The sequence below is a fragment of the Engraulis encrasicolus genome, chromosome 24, assembly GCF_034702125.1.
Source record: "Engraulis encrasicolus isolate BLACKSEA-1 chromosome 24, IST_EnEncr_1.0, whole genome shotgun sequence".
Taxonomy (NCBI): Eukaryota; Metazoa; Chordata; class Actinopteri; order Clupeiformes; family Engraulidae; genus Engraulis; species Engraulis encrasicolus.
This window is the reverse complement of record NC_085880.1, coordinates 25,697,004-25,716,649: the sequence shown is the minus strand read 5'-3', so window position 1 is coordinate 25,716,649 and position 19,646 is coordinate 25,697,004. Positions and strand designations below refer to the sequence as shown.

At 42.7% G+C, this 19,646-nt stretch overlaps 1 protein-coding gene across 1 annotated transcript; it reads right to left on the bottom strand.

Moving 5' to 3' along the window:
* Positions 1 to 177: 177 nt before the first annotated feature.
* sec23ip (SEC23 interacting protein) lies at positions 178 to 19,241 on the bottom strand. The gene is made up of 18 exons (XM_063191983.1): positions 19,024 to 19,241; positions 17,095 to 17,678; positions 16,118 to 16,337; positions 14,106 to 14,299; positions 10,367 to 10,456; positions 9,722 to 9,842; positions 9,456 to 9,545; positions 9,082 to 9,223; positions 8,565 to 8,773; positions 8,165 to 8,262; positions 6,938 to 7,108; positions 6,434 to 6,529; positions 5,776 to 5,943; positions 4,923 to 5,078; positions 4,344 to 4,446; positions 3,835 to 4,038; positions 1,325 to 1,484; positions 178 to 700 (listed from the first exon to the last, which is right to left on the bottom strand). Exons 1-18 carry the CDS (start codon positions 19,154 to 19,156, stop codon positions 619 to 621), a joined length of 3,021 nt encoding a protein of 1,006 aa, XP_063048053.1. The 5' UTR covers positions 19,157 to 19,241; the 3' UTR covers positions 178 to 618.
* Between the last annotated feature and the right edge of the window lie 405 nt (positions 19,242 to 19,646).

The window sequence follows — 19,646 nt, the reverse complement described above, 5'->3', positions numbered from 1 at the left end:
AGAAATGCATAGTGAAATGGGCAGGAATTCTCCTTTATTAGGTGAAATCGTAACCAAGCAATGCAGAGTATGTGGTATTGGATTGTAGCCTCGGAGTCTCTTGTTGTCCTTTACTTTTTCCCAGCTGTTCAAACAATTCAACAGAAAAATGTAGACAAATGATACAGAGCCACAAAATATATTCATTGAATGCATTTGATACGTTTTTATTTTATATGACTTGTTAATAATGTAATAATGTAATTCTCTGCAAGACCTTTGGGTGTTTTACAATAATTGTAGCTTGGTTCTTTCATACTGTAATAGACTGATTTCTTTTTCTTCAACTGTATTGGATTTACACTATAAAATGTATTTTATTTAAAACGTGGCCTTGAAATCCACTAATTAGTTTCTTCTCTTAATTTAAGACATATGGCATAATACACGAGTATCTGTTTTTTTTTAAACCAGACTAAAGTACAAAAAGAAAAAGAAAACTAAAACAACAAAGACACTTTCCTGTATAATGAGTCCACCAAATACATTGACAGGTAATAATGACTGAGGAGAAGAGCTACTGCCGTTGTCGATGTTTCAAAAGAAAAGGTCTGTGTGGTTTTCACATATTGCACTTCATCAATGAATGGGCAGCTCAGGATGAATGCCCATAGTATTGTAGATCTCCTTCAGGATTAGCAGCGCTGTGTCTTCCGACTCCCTGTGGAAGAGACAAAAAAGGAAAAAAGCAGCATCAGCCAACATCCTACATTAGTGGTTAACAAACATTGGCCTTTTTACTAGCTACATACACTACATTCACCATTTTTAAAGTGTGTTTTTCTGAGCTTCTGAGATTTACCTTTATTACGCTACGATAGTGAAGAGATGACCGGGAAGGATTGGGCGAGAGAGATGTAAAAGGGTTGGAACATAACCCAGGCCAGATTCAAAACCCCATTCCTCATGGGCAATGTTGCCCATATAACCCCACCATTTTTAATTGGAATGTACCCGTGCTGCTGTCCTCAGGGGATTGAAGAGATTTTTCCCAGCTATTGCCAGCTTCTATCTGCTGCACTGACCATGACTTAGTTTGGCGCAGTAGCTGCAGTCTCTTGCGTCGCCATCGAAAGATTTCGGCAAACTAATCTGTGGTCAGTTCTGTAGATTTTGCCAATGGCTGGGTCGTATGGAAAACGCTTCCACCCATTTATTGAAGTCTCGGGACTGGGGGGCGGCACTCAATTTGACACGGGGATGGCGTATCCCTTTCTTCCATTATAAAGCAGGTTAATACTCCAAGTGAATGTAACTTAATTACTGTCAATATTTGAAGACATACCAGTAGCAGAGATGACTCTGAAGGGCAAAGAGGTACTCATTGAAGCTCTCGATGGGCTTCTCCTGCAGGACGTAATCGATGCGGTTTCCTCCGTTCAGCATTCCAATCTTCACAGACAGCTCCTCTCTCTGTTCTGGACTGTCCACCAGCTTACTGCAAACTGCAAACACACAACCACGAGTTGGCACATGCACCAAATCAGTGATAGTGTTAGAAGGAAAGGTAAAAATAAACATGCTATAGGATTACTTTCAACACGGGTGACTGAGGCCATTTTTTTTCCCAGTAAAAAGTCTAACTACCTCAGTAGTGGAATAACTGGTTTGAAGTAATACTGCACCTTTTCTGGAAATGAGCTCATTTTACATTTCCCCTTGAGGTAAGTGATTGGGCTTTACGTTTGCAGCCATTCTCTTAGGTGCGGTTTCCACGTAGCAGGATATTTTTTTAGCAGGGTATTTTTTTCTCCTGCTACGTGGAAACGCAACATGAGGATAAAAAAATCCTCCATTGTAACAAATGCGTTTCAGACCCCTAAACAGGATATTTTTTTCTCCTGCTATTTTTTTCTCCTGCACCTGGATTTTTAAATATCTGCTACGTGGAAACGGAAGGCCAAAACCAATGCAAAACCAATACAAGCAGGAGAAAAAAATATCCACATATAAAAATATCCAGCTACGTGGAAACGGCACCATAATCTGGCAATGCACATTCTACCTCCAAGCTAGTAGCTAGCTGGTCCCATAAGATCCAATGATACTTGCTAGCTTGGGGGTAGAAGTAACTTCATCAAACTCAGAGAGGTACAGGGAAAAAGTAAAGCTCAATCACTTAACTCAAGGGGAAATCCTGAAATGGTGCAGTACTGCAATCATGTACTGGAGTTATACTTACACCATGAATTTACTTCTGCTTTTACTTTGACATTTCTGCACCAGATGCAAAAATATACTTGACATCTCTAAGAGCTTACAGTGTTTCACGCAGGACATTAGTTAGTCAAGGTGGTTTAGAGGACAGCTGGTGTCCCTGACATGTAACTATTGTCATCTTAATGTTGTGCAGCTTCATATGAAATATGACAAACCCCCATAAACATTATCATCTAATTCAAATATTTGTAAACCATCTTTAGAAATTCTATTTGTAGTACAACACTATCTTTACAAGGGACGTAGTCAATGTGTTAGGTGGCTGCCTAGGTGGCCGCCTTAAACTATAAAGTGCTGGGTGGAATCCTGGGTTTAAAGAAATCTGATTGTTTAAGTGTGTACTGACAGATATTGCGCAATGGTTGTGGAGCAGCACAAGTAAGGGTTGTCACGTGCAGGGAAAACTTAATCTTTACAAGGGACCATTGTCAATGTGGTACCTGCAGGTGTTTGCTGCCTAGGTGGCCGCCTTAACTATAAAGTGCAGGGGGAAACTTTGTAGTTTACCCTCTGTCAAAATCAACAGATTTAAGCTTTTATTTGTCCCCAGTGCCATCTCCCTTTTAAATTCACATCCTTATTGACTGATTACTTGACCTGATCCCTGGTGTTTTTTTATGGCATTTTATGGTGTGATGATGGTTCTTATTTTATTGCTTGATGATGTGATTTTACATCACTTTATAACCATATTGATGGTAATTTTAACCTTTATTGGCCACTGCACTTTATGTCTCTCCTGTGGTATATGTTGCTGTTCTCTATATTTCTTATGTCTTGCTGCACACTTAATCGCCCCTTTTGGGGACAATAAAGTTGAAAGTACAAGTTGGAAGTTGACACCATTGGTTTAAAAAATCTGATTGTTAAAGTGTGCACTGAGATATTGCACAAAGTGGTTGTGGAGCACAAGTAAAGGTCGACACATACAGGGTCTCACTCTATGTTTGTTGAGTGAATAGACAGCATTGGAGGAAAACTAAACCCAGGGCTTCCCTGCCGCACTTTGCAGTGAAGGTGGTCACCTAGAAAACAAACACCCATCACATTGACTAGGTCCCTTGTAAAGATAAAGTTGTGTTATGGCATATCATAGCACAGCATAGAGTGCATTTCAGTGCATGCACAGTTGTGCAGTAGTGAAGGGTCACCGCTCATCTGTTGAGAAGGAGCAGGATTCAGTGACTTCTACTTTTTTATATGTATATATCTCTTTTTGGTCTTTCATGACTTTATTTTACGATAGGACAGTGAAGGACTGACAGGAAACGAATGGCAAGAGAGATGTGGGGAGGGATCGGCATAGGACCCAGGCCGGAATCGAACCAGGGTCGGAGCAGTAGCCCAGTGCCCTACCGTTAGAGCCACGGCAGGGCATTTAGTGGAGACTTCTAAATAAAAAAGAAAAAATCTGCACACTTCAGGCCTTACTAAAATTGCTTTAAGACCGAAGCCTTGCAGTCCAGTAAAGCTATTTTGCGCAAGAACTGAAGTGTGCAGACTTTCTCCTTTTATATGAAAGTCTGCACAGCAGTGTACAGGAGAACATTCCCTCTGATCTGGCATCACCGTCACCTTCTCCGTCGTCCGTGTCCGTGTCCAGCTGCTTCTCCTCCTCCTCCTGAATCTGATTGGCCACGATGGCCAGCTCGGCCTGCAGCATGGTGTTGGAGGTGTGAGCCCGCGCAAAGTCGTTGAGCGTCTGCCAGGCGCTCCGCAGTGAGCTGATGACACTGTGCTTCAGGTCCGAGCCCATCCGAGACAGGCTCTCCTTCAGCTCTGCAAACACAAACGCCTACGTGTTACCGCCGTGGCCTCGCTCTCGGGTCAACTCAACTCAACCCTGTCAGCAGGGCTCATGGAACAACAACAAAATCTGCTGTGGAAGGAGAAAGGTGGTTTTGCAGAGAGTTTTGCAGTCTGCTCACACAATTGCCCATTCACAAATCTGATTGTTCCACGAGTATTAACTAAGTAATAAAGTAATATTTACTAGTCTGAAAAACGTACAAGAAACTTTGCAGCCAAATATGTCTATTACTAAAAGAGAGGTGGTCTTGCAGAGTTTAGCAGTGCGTCCGTACCCAAGTGAAGTCTCTTTCGGCCCTTATGGTGGGGGATCAAGACAGGCTTCAGGTCCAGGTCTGGTCGGATCATGGGCTCTATTCTGTATGCTACTGGGTCCAGCTGCAACACACATTAACAACTTCTGTTCAGATGCATGAAGTATCAAATCATATCTTGACATTGATAGATTTATTATAGATGCTATTAAGTGTTGGTTCCATACAACACCTCAAAATCGTCATGAAATTATTTTTTAAACGATCACAGAGTGTTTGGGTTACCAATATGCTGGTTTACATGACAATGACAGTATTCCAATTACGAGGGTGATTAAACTCCATGGGCATATCCCCATTTCTCAGCATGTCCTGATTTCTCAAACCCCTGAATAAAGGCTTATTTGGGACACTGAAGTCACGTAAAGGCATTTGTATTGTATGTTCAAAACGCAAACTTGAGGTGCTTAATATCTGATTATATTCAGGGTATTGAAGTACTTGTAAATGCACTGCTTGATTTGAGCCGTTGTTCCACACTTGATACCACAAAATTATTACAAGACAAAATGTTAAAGACAAAAATGTGAATGCTCTGACCGGATGGTAAATGTTGAAGAATCCTTTACAGGTGGGCAGCTGATACGTCTCCTCAATGCTCTCCAGACCTCGCACTGTCAGGAACATACCGATAGGGGAGCCCAGGGCAAAGAAGTTTGAAGGCTCAAAATCCAGTGTGTGGTAGATCACAGACACCTGAACAACACAGAAATTAGAATTTTGGGTTTGAACAGGGTATTTGGACAGAAATATTGGGTCTCGGTTCCATTAAAAACTGTGTCAGTTCAGCGTGTCCCACAGAATATGTTTAGTCTAGTCAAGATGGGTGGGGGTGGGGGGAATTAGCCGGTATGATACAATCAACATTTGACAGGTTATGTTTGTGCAGTTGCATTTGAAATAAGACAATAAGAAACAATTCCCAAAATCAATAACTCGTACCAATTTTTGTAAAGCAACTTTAGAATTTGCTATATTTGTAATTCTTCTGGTGTTATTTCTGCCATACTGCTATGCCTTTTACATGTGGCGTTGACTTTATTTGCCGATATGCCTTTTAACTTGTATTGCTGACTTTTGTTTCTTTCTACCGTTTTACTACTTATTTCTACAATTTTACCACTTATCTTACTGCCATTTTAACATGCTACTATTTTGAAATTCTGTACTGGAAAGTGTCCTTGGGTACCTTGAAAGGCGCTACACATAAGATGTATTATTATTTATTGATGCAAAATCTTCTCAGAGGACTTAGCCAAGGTGTTAGGTGTTTGTAGTCAAAGTGGCTGCTTTAACTATAAAGTGCTAGGGGAAACCGTGCAGTTTTATTTAATAAAATGCATTAATCAAACACTCCTTGGGTGAAAGTGGACCAAAGACCAATACTACTAACCTGTCCAGTACCGATCTCAAAGTAGTTGTAATCCACATGGATGGAGGAGACGGTTCTCCCTACGGGCGGTTTGCTGGGGACTGGGGCTGGAGCAGGCTCCGTGTTCTGTGGTGGGGGAGCTTCTTTCAACACTTCCTTAGCTGCTGCCTTTGCTGCTTCTTTTGCTGCCTGTTACGTGAAAGTATTTGGGACACATAGGTCAGCACACAGTTTTTTCTCCTTTTTTAACCCAATTAGGCCAGCTGCCGCATCTGTGCGCACAGCATTTACCTTTAACAGTGTTAACATTTTTTAAAAGTTGCTGCAAAGGGCTGCATCTGAACCTTTTGCTCTTAATAGTTTCTGCCATTATACAGTCATTAAATGTGATCTAATGTGACCAGGTTTAGGCATTTCTGCCATCTCCTTTAACCTACTTTTGGCAAGAACAAAACTGAGGCCGTTGTCCCCAATTCTGGGTGAGCAATGGATGTATCCTAATGTGTTCAAGACAAGTGAATTGGATGAAGATCAGATCACACTTAATGACCCAATAATGCAAAAAATAATACGTTCAAAAGGGTACCATAATTAGAGGTGCATAAAGCACTGTCTAAACAAGCATGCCAGAGTAATATCTATAGTAATATAGTATAGTAACAAAGTAATATCTACCAACCTGCTTGCTTGCCCTCTCTTTTACAAACTTGGAGAACTTCTTGCGTGGCCCCAGGGGAATACCCATCTCCTTCAAATCTTCAACTGTGCACATGAGCTAGACAGAACACAAACCAAAACACGAGCAATCAGAGATAGCAACCTGGGGGGTATTCCAAGAACATGGTGAAGTGATGAGTTAACCTACAGGAAGTGGTAAACCTGCTAAAAGGCTGTCCACAGCCATCATTTAGTTAAGAACAATTGGGACTCCAGGCTCTTCTATAAGATGATTTACCACTACCTCAAGATTAAATTAACCTCGTTTACTACTGAGCCAGGTCCCTGGAATACTACCCTGGCCCCCTTACCAACAATACACGCACAACAAACAAACAAACAAACAGGGTCATTACGACCGCATCCAGGGAGTAATGTAATAATATAAAGCCCATGGCTACTATTCATTGTACAAATTTAACATCGATTCAATAGTAAACGTTGGAGAGAACCCCAAATATCTCACAAATGATTCCACATCGATTTTCTCCTGTTCAAATGTACTCTGGTACTCTGACAGAGCCAGGTGCTCCAGGACAGCCGTCAGGTTTTCGAACTCCTCCCCGTCTTCTTTAGGCTCCTCCTCCGCCACTGGTGTACTTGCAACGCTGTTCTCCTCAGAGACTGGCGTGCAAGCCTGCATCACAGAACAAATTACACCACGCTTAGCCGACAGAGAATTAAGTAGCAAGAAATCCCTGTGGACTGGTGTGAACTTTTCAAAAGGGCTCGTCAGCATTATTGACAACAAAAAGATTTATGGTAGATTTAAGGGGTTTTAAGGTTTTTCAGGCCTCGTATAACCCAAATACTAGTGCTACGACTAACAATAGTAACTAGGGGTGTAAATAATAATCAATGTGTATCTATGCATCGATCCTACAGCTGGTGATACAACTGGACTACATGTCCATAAGAGAATGGATTAATCAGGGTTCCTTTTGTTACTACTGCACTCATTTTGTGAAGCATTTTATTTTGATCATACAATAACAATAGGTCACTGCAATAACCAGCTTCCTTGCAGATATTTCAGCTTTTGTAAAATTATTTAAAAAAAGTCACACATACTTTAAGCCTAGCCTGTAAGGTAAAACAAAAACACGACCATTGATTTGAATGAATTTAATCAAATCGTGGAGCATTCTTAAGTATCAGAATAACTAAATCGTTGGCCTAAGAAATCGATATTGAATCGAATCGCAATGACGGCTCTCCTCTACACCCCAATAATAACCCAAATAAAAACAACGCCCTGTCATTCTCCACTCACATCAGTTCTACTTGTCAATCTGCATTTTTCCAGCTGAGGAACATCAGCCAGACTACGCCCTGCACTTACCCAACACTGAACGTGAACAGTTAAATTCTCTCTCTCTCTCCCTCTCATTTTAATTCAGTATCATATTCATTTTTTTTCTAAGGTGACCGTGGCTGTTTTGAAAGGTGCCATATAACAAATGAAATGCATTATTATTACACAGCAAACAAGCACTACAGAGAAACAAAAAACAAATGCTTTCTGCAAGCTCTTCAAGGTTCTTACTGCAATGTATGCCCAAAATGGCCAAAAACTCCTCTGTTTTATGACTGGGAGGAGGTACATATTCAGCGCCCAACACACCACTTATCAAGAGTCTTAATTCAACCCTCAACAGGCCCAGAGCTCAGTAATTATAGGCCATGTTCATACCTGTTTACTCTCAGAGGAAGCGGTCCCATTGGTTGCCGGGGTGCCAATAGGAGAGTCCGTCTTCTGATTGGACAGCAGGTCAAAAAGAATAAGAGAACCTGCAATGGATATTGGGGAAAAAATAAGTAGGTCATTCCATCAAACCTCGCTTTTTATTTTATTACGACATACAACTTAACCAATGCCTTTATCCAAAACGACTTGCAGTTAACATTTAGGTAAAGGGTATTGGTTACATTCCTTGGAGCAATGCATAGTTTGGTGCCTTGCTCAAGGGTAAACTTCAGCCATGGATTTGTAAAGAGGTCAGTGTGGGATTCAACCCTAAAATCTACAGACCATAAAGCTAAGCATGGCCGTTTCCTACTCATTCTTGCTCCTTGGCGCGTTCCGTTCCTACCTAAACTGTGTCCAGCGACGGAGATGCCGCCTTTAAAGTCGGGATTCCTCTCCATGAAGAGAGCGTAGATGCGATTGATCTCCTTGGCAACCGTGTCGACGATGGTCTGGCAGTAAGTGGGGCTGTTGTAGAACAGGACGTCTAGAAGCGTCTCGTTAGTAAAATGGCGTAAACGACCCGTGCTGGGCAATGTGATCTTCTTTATCCGCCTGCATAGCAATACATTAAAAAGGACACATTTCAGATCACTGGGAAATGTGTGCGTGTTAAAGTGCTGTAGCGTGCTTCCAAGCAAATGTTAACAGGTGCTAGCTACATCATAAAATAAGGACAAGGGTCAAAGGGAGATCTGCGAAACTGTATGAGAGATATTGCAACATTAGAATCTATAAAACAAACCATAACATCGTCATAAAATCATTACAAAACAATAAGTTTGGCCAAGCCAGATTAGCTTTTATATCCTACAGTAGCTGACCTGAGATCAGTATTATTGTTTTTTTAGAGGTTCCTTTACCTGTCCACTCCAGTGGCGTCCCCGTGCAGTGCAGTGTGCCACTGAACAGGAAGGAACTCCACTCTGCTGATGGCGCGGTCGTCCTGAGCCTTCTTAAAGTGACTCTGCAGCAGTTTCAGGGACACCGTGCGGAAGTCATCCACTGGTGGCACAAGTCAAGACAAGGAATGACAAAAGGACCAGACTCACTAGCAGTCTACTACTTAGCATTTATGTAGCAGTCTACTACATAGAAATTCAACTTTTTTTTCTAATTGTGGTAAACATCAAATTTCCAAAAGACAATTATTTCTGAAAGAGAATGCATCATTGCAGTTACTTGGTTGTCTTCAAGACATTTACATAATGCTGAAAAACATTGCAAACACACTCACCACACTCCACCATGCTGCGGAACCTCAGGTCGCACACCGGCCCGATGCCATGCACCATGAACACTAGATGGTCCACCGGGGGCATCTCACCTGCATGCATCAAAACAGCAACTCAGTTAGACCTATTTAGATCATTTAAACATGAACAATGATTTATTTAGTTTGAGTGGTATGTGTTTCAGCCTCCTGTAAACGTGATTTATTCCCCATGATTTAGGCTTCACACGCCTGAGAACATTACTGGTTATGAGGGGCCTCATCCTCACCATCAGGGACTTCATCATGGTCGTCATCGACGCCCCTCTTGACCACTCTGGGTCGCGTCTGGCCGTCCTGCGTGGTGCCCCATTCGTCAGGCATGGCAGACGGCTGGAACTGGACTATGACCTTTAACACGGGGCAACATACACAAGCACACAAATGAGGTTCTGAAGAGGCTGACGTCCAATGACACAGTACTACATACACCAGGTGATGGGCCCTCTGGATTGAGACAATACAATCTGGTACCACATAATACAAATCAGGGGTGCATTTCTCAAAACCATACTTGCTAACTATGCTAGCTACTTTCTTGTTTGCAGTACAATTTTGACAACTACCCAAGTTGCTAACTGGCTAACAGCTACGCTTTCGAGAAACGCACCCCAGCTGGCTCTATCTGTGCAGTAGATACAACTGATTTATAACAATCAACTTATTTGCCTGGCTGAAGAATTGTGTTCCTTAGAATCAGTGAATTTAGTAAATGATTGAAATAAACACATGAAAAGATCAGCTGTATGATGACAGCAATACCTCAAAGTAAGGTCTATAACTATATTTTGTGATCATTTTTATCACTAGGGTACAGTCAACAATGTAGGGATTGTCTTGAACTGTGGCTCCCAGAGAGGCATGTTATACTGTACCTTTGGATTATGCATGACGATTGTTTCTCCAGATGGAAATTCTAGTCTCCGATGCCACTGGTTAGTAGACACTGCTTTCTTGTATTCAGCCTTTGGACAGAACACAAGACTCAGTCAAGACTTCCGATACTTTCATGTTCAAACATAAACAAATCCTACATTTCATTTTTTGTTGAATTCTTTAACTGTGACTGACACTTATGGAGACTCAAATTATATGTGTTACAGATATACCCAATACTAGAGAATGAAATGGATGAGAAAGGATTTTTTTCTTTTTTTAAACTACATGTGTGGGCAATTTAAAGATACACAAATATATCCCCTAGCTGACGCCAAAACATGACAAGTGGTCTGACTCGAAGGAAATGAATCCCAGACAATACAATTCTCCACGGTTCCGTAAACTGTTCCGACAATTTGCTGATGGCAATGGATTTCAGCAGTGTGGTTAAGTTATTGCTTTAAACATACTTGGCTTGCAAGTATGTACAAAGGTAAAATGTGCCTTGAATAACATTTTATATCATTAAATATGTTTCAAATAGCCCCTTCTGCTGCAGTGCATTTTCTACGATCGAGCGTGTGTTACGCATTAATTAACAGTGAAATTGAAATGGACAGTGAAATACAGTACAATCGACATTAATTACATAATGTTTCCAATAGCGCCCCAATGTGAACTGCTGGCTCTCTGGGTCAGGCCTATTTGAGTTGAAGTACCCTTGAGCAAGATATCAAAGCCCTCATTGTTCCAGGATGTGTATCCTGTGCCAACATAACTACGCTGCTTTGGATGAAACTGCCTGCTATAAATGATGTAATGGATCGTGTAACTGAAGTATTTCAAAGACAGAAACCAGAAACGGGTCAACTAGAAAGTAATAAAGCCCCTCAGCTGAAAACCGAAATGTCTTGCACTACAAGCTCCAAGAAGTTACCCCTTAGTTTGCTTACGACTGAACTCTTTGGATAACATGGCGTGGCTGAATGAGAATCTTCACAGATAGACTGACCTTGCTAAACTCCTCTGAACAGTACCCTTAATAAAGAAATCTAATCCCTCATTCCTCCATGGCATGGGTGTACCCTAAACTGCTCAGTTGCTTTGGAGAAACGTGTGAGCGGTTAGTGTAATGCAATATAATGTAATGTAAGTGAAGTATCTGTAAACTGAACAGTAGACTGAGCGCCAGTTTGTCACTGAACTCCTCTGAGCAAGGGATGAAGTGGCTGCATAAAACGGTTTTCTAAGCATAACATTACAGAGGTGTAGAAGTAATATCTTAAAAGCCAGTATCAACTCCAGTTTTATGCTGAACTCTAATTAGTGGATGAATTGGCTGCCACAGTAAGTGTGCTGTAATCCAAGATTATTGAAGCATCTGTAGAATTCATTTCCCGTTTTTCGCTGTACTCCTTCGAGCAGGGGATGAAGGAGCTGTATGTTCTAAACTGACCTCTAGTTTTTCACTGAGTGTAGAGAAATGCAATATTATTGTAAAATCATCATTTCTACGTCAAAGGATAATTTCATCCCATTTCAATAGGGTCATTCCACGCCAAATCAACAAGTGCCCGCGCACTTAGGTCTCAAAAAATTCTGAAAATATTACCAAGTGTACCCATGGTACTTAAGAGAAACACTGTAAATTTATTTGAATGTAAGATGTATACTCTCCGTGTTACAGCCAATTTTACTGGGGGAGGGGGGTGCCCATTTTGTTCACACTCTTTTTTTTGTCAAAGTTCACAAGCCCCTAGCTCAATAACTAAACCATGTAGGAAGCTCAAATTTGGCATACTGGTACATAGATAGGAATAGTTTGTCGCTAAACTGTCAGTTTTGGTCTGTATGATCCTGCATCGTCATAGTATTCCCTCAAAGACGATACAAATTGTACTGGAGTTTTTGGCTGTGCTCTGTTTAGGCCTTCAGAAGACATATTTGTGCCCAACATAGCCTCGTGATTTTTTTCCCTTGTAGATACAAGTAGAAACACTCCCATAAAAATCTATAAATAGAAAGGAAACCCCATCAGTGTTTGACCAGAAGACCTCACAAGTCTGACAAATCATTTTGGGTGTCATTTTCAGAGCACCAGAACACCTTGTGGGATTGTCCACAGATTTTTATTTTATTTTTTTCTTCATTCTCCATGAAGTCTTCTTTTTAAAAATGCCAATGAGACTTGTCTTATGTGATGGTTTCGTTTTTAATTTCCACCCTGAACATGGGCAAAATGCAAAAAGAGAGCAACATGATTTCTATAGCATTTAATGTAAAGACTAAATAATCAAATGCAAATTTTGCCCAGACATGATCACCCGAGAGTCCTTGTGCAGGGGTGCAGGTATCCCTTTCAATTTCAATGATTTCAGGAGCGTTCAATGTGGGAGCAGGTTTGCACACCAAAAGAGACAGTAGGTCAGGCACAAAGAGTCATGTTGTTTCTTTTTTTGACCAGCAGATGGCAGCGGAAGAAACGCATAGAAAACATATTGCTCTCAATGTGCATGGTGCCCATATTCAGGTTGGAAATTAAAAAAGAAAACATCACATAAGACAAGTCTCATTGGCATTTTTAAAAAGAAAAATTCATGGAGAATGAGGAAAAAAATAAAATAAAAATCTGTGTACAATCCCACAAGGGGTTCTGGAGCTCTGAAAATGACACCCAAAATGATTTGTCAGACTTGTGAGGTCTTCTTTTCAAACACTGATGGGGTTTCCTTTCTATTTATAGCTTTTTATGAGAGTGTTCCTACTTGTATCTACAAGGGAAAAAAATCAAGAGGCTATGTTGGGCACAAATATGTCTTCTGAAGGCCTAAACAGAGCACAGCCAAAAACTCCGGTACAATTTGTATCATCTTTGAGGGAATGCTATGACGATGCAGGATCATACAGACCAAAACTGACAGTTTAGCAACAAACTATTCCTATCTATGTACCAGCACGCCAAATTTGAGCTTCCTATATGGTTTAGTTATTGAGTTAGCGGCTTGTGAACTTTGACAAAAAAAAAGAGTGTGAACAAAATGGGCACCCCCTCCCCCAGTAAAATTGGCTGTAACACGGAGAGTATACATCTTACATTCAAATAAATTTACAGTGTTTCTCTTAAGTACCATGGGTACACTTGGTAATATTTTCAGAATTTTTTGAGACCTAAGTGCGCGGGCACTTGTTGATTTGGCGTGGAATGACCCAATATGCAGTTGTAATGCTCTCACTACCCTGGACTTGGATGGAGATTTTATTTTTTTTCTTCAGCCTTTTCCAAGATCCTGGTCAGTGTAATGGGGGCAGGTGTTTGTTTACATTTAAAAAAACATCTTGATTTATTCCCAAAAACACACAAAAGATTATGCAACATCAGCAGACAACTAGCAAACAGTGATACATTTTGGGAAAATATTTGGAGTAGGCCTATGTTAAGAATTTTTAAAATGTAAACAAAATCTGCCCCCATTAGAATAGCTCAGATCTCGGAAAGGGCTGAGCCAAAAAATGCAGCATCACCGGGTACTGACAAGTCAAGGGTAGCGTGAGCAATACAACAGCATATTGAAATGGTCAGAACTGGTCCTTTAAGTATCTGTAAAATCCAGTCTCACCTCCAGTTTTTCGCGGAAATTCTCCAAGTAGGGTGTGAAGCGGCTGGATAGAAGTGTGTGCTAAGCATAATGTCATGTAATGTAATGCAAGTGAAGTATCTCAATGAGGCAGACTCACCTCCAGTTTTTCGCTGAAGTCCTCCGAGTAGGGGATGAAGCGACTGTCCGTGTCGCCCTTGTAGAACCAGCTGCACCTGCGCACCTCTGTGGGCTCCTCCTCCCAGTACACGGCGGTCCGCATGCGGTCGTACAGCTGCACGTCATAGCGGCCCCCGTCCGTGCACACGATCACACTCTCCGGGTCCGGCTGGACTACATTTGGGAATACGTTCGTTTTTAGAACATTCATTAGATTCGTTCACCAAAGAAATGGGGGGGGGCGTTGGATATGTACATTTTCATAAAATGCATAAAATGTAAACACATCAATATGTTTCAGAGGAGATAGGGGTGGCCTGCCCACTTCCGTAATATTTTTTTTCTTTGCAGACTGTGCAGTGGTTTCTGAAGGAATCACTTTTAAGTCAGACAGACCAAAACGTCAGCTTTCAAAATAAAAGTGTTTGGTTTGACTGTAGCAGTGTTGTGCTTGTCCACTCTAAAAACATACAACCATGTAACATACAACACATCAGTTTCGCAAGATCCACATGTTACACAAAATACAGAAAATGAAAATAAGGCACGACAACATCAGACAGCGCCTCGTGAGAAGTTAAAGCTCATTTCCTCAAAGTTTCCCCAGTTCCTCATAGCGCCTCCAGCTCCATGTTGCATGTAGTATTACATGACATCATTCCATTGGGGATCTCTCCAAAGGCTTCGGCTTTCCTCAACTAACTTCTTATTCTTCCCAACTAAGTGTCCACCCACTGCTCCAAAAGGAAACATATGCAGGGCTTTTTCTGAACGGGGAAATAGGGGCTCTCCACCCTCATACCTCCGTGGATGCACCCTCATACTTTTATTTTTACATATATATATATTTGAGCGCCCCTAATAAATTTCTCATTCATGGGGGGGGGGGGGGGGGGTTACCCCCGTAACCTGCCATGATGCTCCCTCATGCCAAAAAATCCTAGAAAAAGCCCTGATATGGTAAGAGAACCCAGAGTTTTCCCCATCGAACATAGGATCTAATGCAAGCCCAACAACCCACCAATGTCATGGGCAGCCATTGCTAAATGGTCCTGGCATCAGAGGGTTGCAAGTTCAAATCCCACCTTTACCAATAGGGAGAATGAGTGCATCTTAATATGCGACCTTGCCTCCTCCACTTGCTTCTCGTCATGATGACATGACTGACAACAGCATTATATTTCAATATCTTGCAAAAGCTCAATTGTAAAGTCTTTTTCTCATTTGCAATTGGGATGGTGAATGAAAAACAGTCCCTCAAAAGTTGTTGTGGCTAGGCTGACAGCTGGGAAACTTTATCGTTTTCTCCACGGAGGAGGGGCCAGGAGGCGGGACGAGGAGACAAGCACAAGTGGAGGAGGCAAGGTCACATATTGGAATGCACACAGAGTGTGTGGTCTCCAATGATCGATGGCTGAAGTGCCCTTGAGCTAGTCGCCTAAGCCACAACCACGTTGCTCCAGGGACTGTAAACCAATTAGGCTGGTCTTACCATAGCCTCGTACTAAATGTCATTCCTACAGAAGGTCTGGAATGGCCATATTGAAAAATGATGATTGGTGGGTTTGAAATGTGTGTCTGTCTGGTTTTACCAATTCACTATAATTTGGTTGTGACATTGACAAACGATTACTGGTAGGAGGGGTAAACTCTGCTGCAGTTTGAAATGCCCGCGCTCCCCCTCACCCATCTTTCACTCACTGATTAGCGGGTTGTCTGCAACAAGAATAATGTCCTTTTAGAACACCCAGGGACGTTGGGGAGCTCTGGGGGGGGATGAGAAGGATACAGCTGATTTGCCATTGCCAGTGCTTATTTGCCATCGGGGGGCAATAGTCCATTTCATTTTTAATACTATGGGAGACGTTATCAGGCTTATGATGAGCTCAAGGGGGTGTTGGGACGCTTGTAATGATTTGAGGCCAAGGGGATAAAAGTTTGAGAATCACTGCTTTAGGTAAACAGGTCAGCTAAGTATGCTGTAATATTTACCCGAGTTGAAGATCTCTTCCAGGCGTAAGGAGTCCAGGAGGCTGAAGGGCAGCCAGACCTTCTTGGCCTCCACCTGCTTGCAGTAGAACCAGTGGTGCTGCACGGCCTCATACACGTTGTAGTTATACTGCATCATGGGGTTGGCAGGGACCAGGGGCCCGGCCATGCCGGGGGCCGACACTGGGGGCGGCATCGGAGACTGTGAGGGAGGCGGAGGGGGCTAGACAGAGGAGGACACACCAGAAGTCAAGTATTTTTTAAAATAGAGAGCAGAGTTCTAATGCGTTGAACATAGGTTTGTACATTTAGAGGCCGTATTGAGTGACATGTAATACATTTGGCAGTAATGGACATAGTGGACATGTAAATCACAAACTAAACTACTGTAAAGGTGTGTTCAGGCCAACAGAGAACCGTGTCGATTCCCGTTCCCGGACCTAATGTCGAACCGGCCGGTGTGTTCATGGCGCATGTCTGAGTGTTCGGTAACCAAGAAAGTTGGATCGTAAAATCAGCTTATTTACAGAAAGGGTGCGGTATCACTTTAAAGGATAGGTTCAGCCAATTTCAACATGCAGTTGTAATGCTCACACTAGCCTGGACTTGACAGTAGCTGATAATTTTTCCGAGATCCTGGTCATTGTAATGGGGGCAGGTGTTTAATTAAATAATAAAAAAAACATCTTGACATATTCCCAATAACATCCAAAAGGTTATGCAACATCACCAGACAACTAGCAAACAGTAATACCTTTTGGGAAAATATTTGGAGTAGGCCTATGTTAAGATTTTTTTAAATGTAAACAAAATCTGCCCCCATTAGAATAGCTCAGATCGCGGAAAGGGCAGAGCCAAAAAAATGCAGCATCACCTGACAAGTCAAGGGTAGTGTGAGCAATACAACAGCATATTGAAATTGGCAGAACTGGTCCTTTGGCTAGACAAAGGCTTATAAGAATTACGTAAAAAAGTCATACCCGAGCAAAAGCCGAGGATCCTGCCTGGAAAGCAGAGGGTCCCGTCTGGAATGTGTGGGCTGGCGGTGCCTGTGAGTAGGGGTTGATGCCCGGCTGTGGGGGGGACGGCAGCTGCTGCGGCTGGACCTCTGGGGCGGCGATGTAGGGGTTGGCCCTGCTGCTGAGCGGCGTGTGGCGGTAGGGGTTGTAGGACTGCTGCAAGGCAGTCGGGGGCGGAGGAGTGCCTGAGGTAGGGGGGGACGTGGGCGTAAACTGCCCCATGGGGGCGCTGCTGTGGTAGGGGGCGTTGCTGAACTGCGGGGCGGCAGGGCTGGCGTGTGGCATCGCGGGGGCTGTGGCTAACGTAGCGGCTGCAGCGTGGGGGATGGGCGAGGGACCGGAGGTCATGGGGGCCACCGAGGAAGAGGAGGAGGGGGGGACTGGGGATGGGGCAGGGGCTGGGTGATGCCCAATGGAGGCGAAGGGGTCACTGCTACTGCTGCCAGTGGTGGAGCCAGAGAAGTAGCTGAAGGTGGAGGGCTGCGGGGCCGTGCTGGAGGTCTGGCCCAGGAAGCTGTCCTCTTCGCCCACATCGCCAGAGTCATCTATAGAACAGGCAACAGAGCATTAGGAACTACATTGGAACAGCCTTGAAATGAGCCTGACCTCATCATACCCTCTTAACATGGAGGGAAATTATAATATGAACAGATGCTTACAAAAATCAACTTGAACAAGGCCAGGCTATCTGGGAATCCAAAAATGTGGATTACCAGAGGTGGCTCATATAGAACAGTGGTTCTCAAGCTTTTTTGAACAAACTTGACCTTGACCTCATCATAAGCCTCCCAACACCCCACAGACCTCATCATAAGTCTGCCAACACCCCCCTTTGTATTGAAAAAATTAAATAAACTAATGCCCCTGAATGGGAACTAAGCCCCGCCCCCACTCATCTGTATCCTTCTCAATGCCCCTTTAGGGCTCCCAAACAAACGCCCCCTGGAGGCTGTAGTGCCGCAGTTGAGAAACACTAATATAGAATGTTCTCATACTGAGAATCATTTTTGGAAAGCTGAAGGTTAATGCTGTTAAGGATACTCTCTCTGAGGTTCAACATCCTATTATTATGGCTCGTTTAATGAGGCTGAACTGCAACGTGCGCTTAATATATAAAATATAGGTCAGCAAGTTAAAGCAAAACCTAGGTTTCCATATCAGCCAAAAAAGACTTGCAATCTATGCTTCAGTGGTCTGTTATGTAAAAGCATTCAGGAGGATGACCATTAACAAAGCACCTGGTCAGGCAGGCATCAGGCTGGTCCTCATGTGACCCCAGCAGAATATCTCAAGCAAAATTCAGGTCTCCCTGCTCAGTCCCTGAAATATTCTTCAAATACAATTGTAGTAGTGTATGACAGACAGTCTATATAAGTTAACATTCCTCCCATTGATTGTAAACAATGATCTACCTAATACCATACTCGGACGCCTGCAGTGTTTTGACATCTCAGTCATAACAGTAGTTCTACAGGCAGAGAAGAAATGGGAGAGATGGGTAAATAAACTGAAATGAAATGCGGTCCCTCTGACACATTCGTGATTGCATACAGAATGTATGGCCTACATGTGTCAATCTGTCAGACGAATATGAAATGGGAATAGTGAAAAGCATTTCCATGGTAGAGTTTTGCTGGAGCTAGCTGTCTAGTCGTAGGACCTAGCAAGTGGTACGACAACCATGAAACCCCCCTGTGGGCGAGCGGACTTCTCTAAACATGATGACATTGAGGTTAAACGCAGATTAATAAGAGGCCACAAACAGCAAAAGGTATAATTTAAACATTTCAGCTGACTAGCCAGATAGCCGGCGCTAGCAAGGTAAATAAAACCTAGCTAACTTTGACAAGGTCCAAACAGTTAGCTCGCTTGTGTTTGATCTTATCTCACCTCCCGATAACACCGCGGGGCCGCTTGCTTGGCTGACAGGTATGAAAGGCAGGTTAAAATTGAACTCAGGAGCGGCAGAGAACAGTAAATTTGCGTTTGAATTGGGAACGTTACTACCCCTCCTATCAGCCATTTTCGCGTAGAAATTACACGTAGCTTATCCTCCAGCTGGACAAGAATCTTCGCTCAACCCGGATCTGGGCTCGGTGTTCGTCATTCCATGCGGAAGAATTCATGCAAAGTTATTCAATGCACAATTGGTCTGTGCAAATGAAAAGACATTCGGTATGAGCTTGCATGTCTTTTGCAAATCTGCGAATACTATGACGCAATGAGTGCCAGAAAGCCGGAACTCTTTTGCAGACCAAACTAATCAATCCGTTTGTTTTGCTCTTTACAAGTATGCTGCCCTCTTATGGTTGGGATGCGTAGTAGACAGGACTCCGAATGTCATTGATTGCTGTAAAATTACTAACCGTTCTCGTTGCATTTTGTACAATATGCAATTAATAAACTTCATCGCATGATTTTTTTCCACGTTTGTGGTCCTTGGACAGAATACCTGAATACATGAGTTGAGAAAACTTTGGCTGCGGGAAGGGAAAGTGACGTATGTACCATCA